The sequence below is a fragment of the Vespa mandarinia genome, chromosome 1, assembly GCF_050613455.1.
Source record: "Vespa mandarinia isolate Hongniang chromosome 1, ASM5061345v1, whole genome shotgun sequence".
NCBI classification, from domain to species: Eukaryota; Metazoa; Arthropoda; class Insecta; order Hymenoptera; family Vespidae; genus Vespa; species Vespa mandarinia.
Genome location: NC_140810.1, coordinates 8,701,512 through 8,707,500, shown reverse-complemented (window position 1 = coordinate 8,707,500; position 5,989 = coordinate 8,701,512). Strand labels below are relative to the sequence as shown.

General features: G+C 35.4%; 1 protein-coding gene across 1 annotated transcript; it reads left to right on the top strand.

The window, feature by feature from the left end:
• The first annotated feature begins 4,300 nt into the window (after nt 1-4,300).
• On the top strand, nt 4,301-5,760 carry LOC118450454 (uncharacterized). Its single transcript, XM_085660277.1, has 6 exons — nt 4,301-4,348; nt 4,597-4,756; nt 4,838-5,072; nt 5,134-5,290; nt 5,367-5,501; nt 5,608-5,760. The coding sequence occupies exons 1-6, from the start codon at nt 4,301-4,303 to the stop codon at nt 5,758-5,760; spliced, it is 888 nt and encodes a 295-aa protein (XP_085516403.1).
• Nucleotides 5,761-5,989: the final 229 nt, after the last annotated feature.

Here is a 5,989-nt window from a genome sequence, read left to right as displayed (position 1 = left end):
GTAAAGTACGGAGGGTGTAACTGGAGGGAAAGAGGTGGATAAACCACGAGTACTAATTAACATTCGAGCTGTAGCATTCAATGCTAGGAAACAAGCGGTTCTCTCTCCCCTTTCTCTCTCTCCCTCTCTCTCTCTCTCTCTCTCTCTCTCTCTCTCTCTCTCTCTCTTTATCTTGTTTCTCTCCCTTTTTTCTTTCTATTTCTTGATCGCTCTCGTTCTCTACCAACTTGTGCGACTACGTCACGAAAATCATCAAAGATAAGATTAACACTATTGTGATTATTTTATGCAAAATAAAATATGATCGTAAAATGTTATAAAATATCATCATCTGATGCATAATTATCACGTATAATAAGCCATCAATACGCGAGGATTTTAATTGTTTTAGACTTACATAATAAAGATTTTCTATCTAACGATAATGATTATATATTTTGTCTTTAGCATATTAAGAGAATATTATATATATCACACTATCCTCTGCCACACATACTTTATAAACGTTTACACTTTACATATAAATAGCAATAATAACGGAAGGTCACATAAAAATACTATAATGACCACCACGACATTCAATATTATAATGACCACCACGAGTTACACATTTTTATACAGATCTCTTGTCAACAAGTTTTTATAGACTTTATTAATCACGTTATTAATGCATCGGATTATCATTTACGCTCTGCATAAATTCGATAATAAACAGTCGGTTATATAGAAACGGTAGATTTATAATGACTGCGACACGATCCTTCGAGAAGTAATACATCGAATTATATTGAGTTTCGATCAAACGACATGATGACTTCGGTTTAACATTGCATTAGTTGTTTTTCATTGCATTGCGCCTAGTTACATTTCATGACATGTAATCTTAAGGACTCAGGGAAGATGCAATAATACGATTTAATGTATGTAGATACTTTATTTCTACGCCGAAGGTCAGGAAGCTCTGCTACAACACATCGACACCCTACGACCTTCGAGAATCTAAGAGAGAAGATATTCGAATCTCGAATAGGTAACAACGATGCGCCGAGGCCAGGTCGACTGATATAAGAGTGTCTCCGTTGAAAATTTGCATCGCATTCCCGTAAAGCTTTTGCAGGTACCGATCGTACTACTCGACGTAGTAAGTGTGGATCTTCGTGTGGATCTCGCTTCTGCACCTGGTCTAGACAGCAACGTGCAACCGTTCTCGATGAATGCAAAGAAGAGAGACGAAACAGAGGAATACAAATAGAAAAGGAAGATGTAGACGAAGTTTCTCTCTCTCTCTCTCTTTCTTTCTCTTTGTCTGTTTATCTGTCTATTTTTTTCTTTCTCACGATCCCCTTTTACTTTCGAACCCTCTGCCGATCTATCCGTACTTTTAATTGTAAAGCTTTTGTTGGAATAGAATTCGAACCGGCCCCTTGAATGCTAAATCAAGATGACTGCTTTACGTAATGGTCTTAATTAAGAAAAATCAACGGACATATCCGTTTTCAACATGCCGATACTAGACGAAGTTAAAACGTTCATTATATTCTCGTTAGGCGTTCGTTACGATAACAAATAATCGAACATAATATTTCAAATCTAACGTCAAAGAATTCTATGATCTTTCAAAGGTTTTATCGATACGGCTCACTGTATGCGTTATTTATTTTGTACTCCGTAATAACAAATTTAATTGGCATTTCGAGCGAATAGTAACTAACTCGAAATCCAATCGAAATACAATCGTAAACGATCGATAATGCAATATCGAACGTCCATCCTCCGATCCAATTTTATATAGTACGGTTTCAACTAGGATAAATTGCTCCTGTCATTATACAGTCAAAGGACGCGTGTCAGAACGTAAATGTAATTAGAATGTAATGGAGAGTCGGTACTTTATAGATTAGTTACTCTGGATAAATATCGGAAAGTACGTTTTATCGATTGGATATTGCGCAAATTCTAATTTCTATAGGACGTTAAATATATACGATTATTCATGATCAACATCATAGAAAACTTTTACGATTTCAACGAAAATGAAACTTGTCAATTTCAACGAGTACGTTATTTAATTAAACCGAGACGTTGACGCATGGCTATTCTCGATGGATAGTATACCCTTGCACAAACCATTGAAATAAATATCGTTATATATTCAACGTATACGGTCCTAATTAATTACATTTTTATCACGATATAACGTGGAAGTGAAAGCATGCGAAAGAACGACGCGCAATTAAAATCTGTTTTATTCGCCCGTGTATCTGCTATTAGTCTCATGATTATCGAGAGTCTCGATCGAGAACATCGCCGTTAATTCTCGAGGACGTATCCTAATAAAATAACCAAATGCACCATGTTCGATGAGTAAAAGTATCTACTACGAAAATATAATACCGCCAGGAGACGAAGAAGAAAAAAGAAAAAAAAGAAAAAAGGTGTATACTAAGTTTACAACATGAAATATCTTGGAGCTAAATGAATTTGCGAGAAAGGAAGAATCAGCTTAACGAGAATCTATCTATCGATCGCCGTGCTCGAAGGTGCATCGTGCGACTTTGATTCTGGCACACGGTTCCTGTACCACCTTTTTACTTTGAACGGATAAGTTAATCGATCGTAATTAAACGGAGCGACGCTTAAAATTGTATACGAAGAATACACGTCGATCAAGTTCTTTTAATCGCCACCATCGAATTTATCTAAGATTCTATCAAGCGCCTTGTGGAACATTTATCACAAAACAAGCAAAGAAATAGATCGTTCAACGAATTTATTCTTTTCAAGAACGATCCAAGAATTTTGTCATCTTTACATTATTGCAATAGTAATATCTGTATCAATCGGAAATATATATATTTTTATACGTGTATATATATATATATATATATATATATATATATAATAAGTAATGCAAATTTCGAACGAATGGATATACTTAACATTTTCTTATACCAAATCAAATTTTTAAAAAAATCCTCGACGTCGTATCAAAAAGAAAATCTTTGAGAATAATTCGGCTCTCTCACAGCAGATTAAATTAATTGAAACCTCGATCGATCTAAATTTCTAAATGTCCTTGTGATTGAAGTTTGCTTTGACAAAAATCTCTCTCTCTCTCTCTCTCTCTCTCTCTCTGAGAATTTGAATGAACTTTGATTAGTATTAAAATAAAACTTACTGTTCCTTTAGATTTATTTATCTAAGTAGGTATTAATGTCAAATATACGTCACGATAAAGAAAAGATATATAAATACTCGCATACGGATATTATCTCAAATGAATATAAGATCAAAGTTACAATTAGCATGAGGAGAATATTGCTGGTGTGCGTGCCCGTTGGCACATTCCAGAAACATACCCTTGAGACTTTGTTCCTTCTACTCTTTGCATCGTTAACAAACTTGCAAATGGTTAACATATAGCGAGTTACAAAAATCAAGTGGATGATGCCGTTTAGCCGGACGATCCAGCGATCGTTATTTAACGATCGAGGCATCGTTTGCATGGTTCATAAAAGAAAAAGTATTTAGGAAATACGATCCTGTCTCCAATCTGCATAGGAATCGAACTCGAAGAACGAAAATATCGTCAGAGTAGTCATCGCTTCCTGAGAGAGTAAACTCAACGTAATCGAGCGTCTACGACACGACAGGAACCTCGATGATTATAATGGAATGCATAGAGAAATCAATAATTCATAACGCTCATAGGTAGCAAGGAGCCTTGGGCGTTCTGCGAATTCTTCGAGTAAAATTACCTAAGGCAATAAAAAATTCTTTCTTTTCCTTTGACTATTTCTCTTTCTCTCTTTCTCTTTCCTTTTCTTTTTCTTCGATCCTTCCATCTTTTTCTATCTGAACTATACGTCACAATCGTCATTACGGATGTTATAAATCGTACGAGTCAGATATATCCAGTTTATTAATCTCAATAGATTACAAACAACATAAACTTCATTACCAAGTTAACGGGTATTTTATAACACTTTAATAAAAGGAAAAAACATGATTTTATAAATTACGGTAATACCAGCATCACCGATGTTATTGATTGATTTTTCTTCTCCATAATAACGAATGATAATAATTTCCCTCTCTCTCCCTCTCTAGAGAGAGAGAGAGAGAGAGAGAGAGAGAGAGAGAGAGAGAGAAAGAACGTCGATTGTTTCTCGTTCAATCGTAGTAAGTACTCAACGGAACTCCCGTTCCGCGATATATTGTCAACATGTACATGTTAGTCCAAATTCACGTGATATATCCGGATGCGTGCGTTGAATAAAAATATTCGGAGATAAAAAGGATGTCTTCCAAGACGGAACGTTTATTCTTCGAAAGCCTTCAGCATAAGGTGAAAAGGATTTACTCTTTTGTGTTCATAACATAACCTTCGCATTCACTTTTCGTCGTTGACCCCGACCGTTACTAACGACCTTAACATCTATCACGCGTAAAATAATCACTTTCTAAACGATCGACCATACCATTCTTCTTCTTCTTCTTTATCGAATCCGCAATACTTTTACTCGAGAGACGATTGTACCAGAGACAATGAATCAAAGTCAAAGTTTCAAGGTTAATACAGGAGTTTATTTTTAGGCTCTCGAATGTCTGGATACGTTTCCAAGTAAAGTAGTCGAGTTAAATGAAATCATTGAAGAATATATGCCGGAATCAGCGAAGAATAACGTCAACGTAAACACTAACGTAATTTATCCTCGAACGAGATCAGTATCAACGTTATCAAGTATAAGAGATTGTAAGCCGATAATTATCGATTTCGATGGTAATCATTCAACAAATATTAATTGCATTTCTCGAAATAATTTCTTAATTACAGTTGCAACTTATTATTCTCTATCGATGTGCGATCGTAATCGCACGAAACATAGAATTTATAAAAGAAAATATCATAGAATATACGGTGGTAATAACGCGACGATACGTCGATATCCTGGTGCCCTTGGCCAACTATTGGCATTTATCATAAGTCGACTAGCTTCCTGTACAAAAAAAATCGTATTCACGCCGTCCTATTTCGTAATCGACAATATCATTCCAATGTTTTTCCAAAAGTAAGATCCATATTAATAACATTAACGATTAAATATTATTTAATGATTAATTTTTACCAAGATCAGAGTTACAAAACGCACAATGTGGTACATCCTCCAACTGGAGCTCCTCCGTTCTAGATTATACGTCTAGCATCAAACAAGTTGACACAATCGTTGATACTTTTATCAGCATCATGCGACCAGCCGCTGTTCAATTAATCGCAGATATCACGATAGTAAGAAACGTCATCGAATCAAATTTAATCGATACGTTTTACATAGTGAACTCATAAGGGGTCTGATCTTATGTAGCTTAAACGTTGGCTGCAGGCCCTTGTCCTAATCAAAAATTCGCTCGAATCGATCGAATTGACGAATGCGACTCGTACCACCGAAACCATCGATTGCTGGGCTTACGAGCTCTACTTTCATCTCAAAAATCTTCAAGTGAGTATGCGCAACAATCAAATGAGGGAGGAAAAGAAAGTGATCTATACAACTGCTCGTAATTTCTTTTTTTGAGAGTAAACTTTAATGATTGTTCTTATTCAAGGCAACTCCAAAGGATTCGATGGATCGTAACGGTATGACACACTTAAATCTGTGGCATCGCATGGTCCAACTTCGTAATAATTATATTATCCTCTACGAAACATTGAATAACAATCAAAACATCTTGAATCTCGCGTCTATGGAAGTTTCTTGATTATCGTTTATTATCTACATATTTGTCTACATAAAATACGTTTAATATAAATTTATCAAATTCTTGCATGATTCATAGAGAAAGAAAACAAAAAACAAAAAACAAAAAGAAGAAGAAAAAAACTATCAAACTTTCTGATTCCTTATGAATAGAAGACGACTTCGAAACGAGATATGGAAAGAAGGTATGCAAATAGAAGGTCCGTGGCCATGCCTCTCGCCCTTTCGCT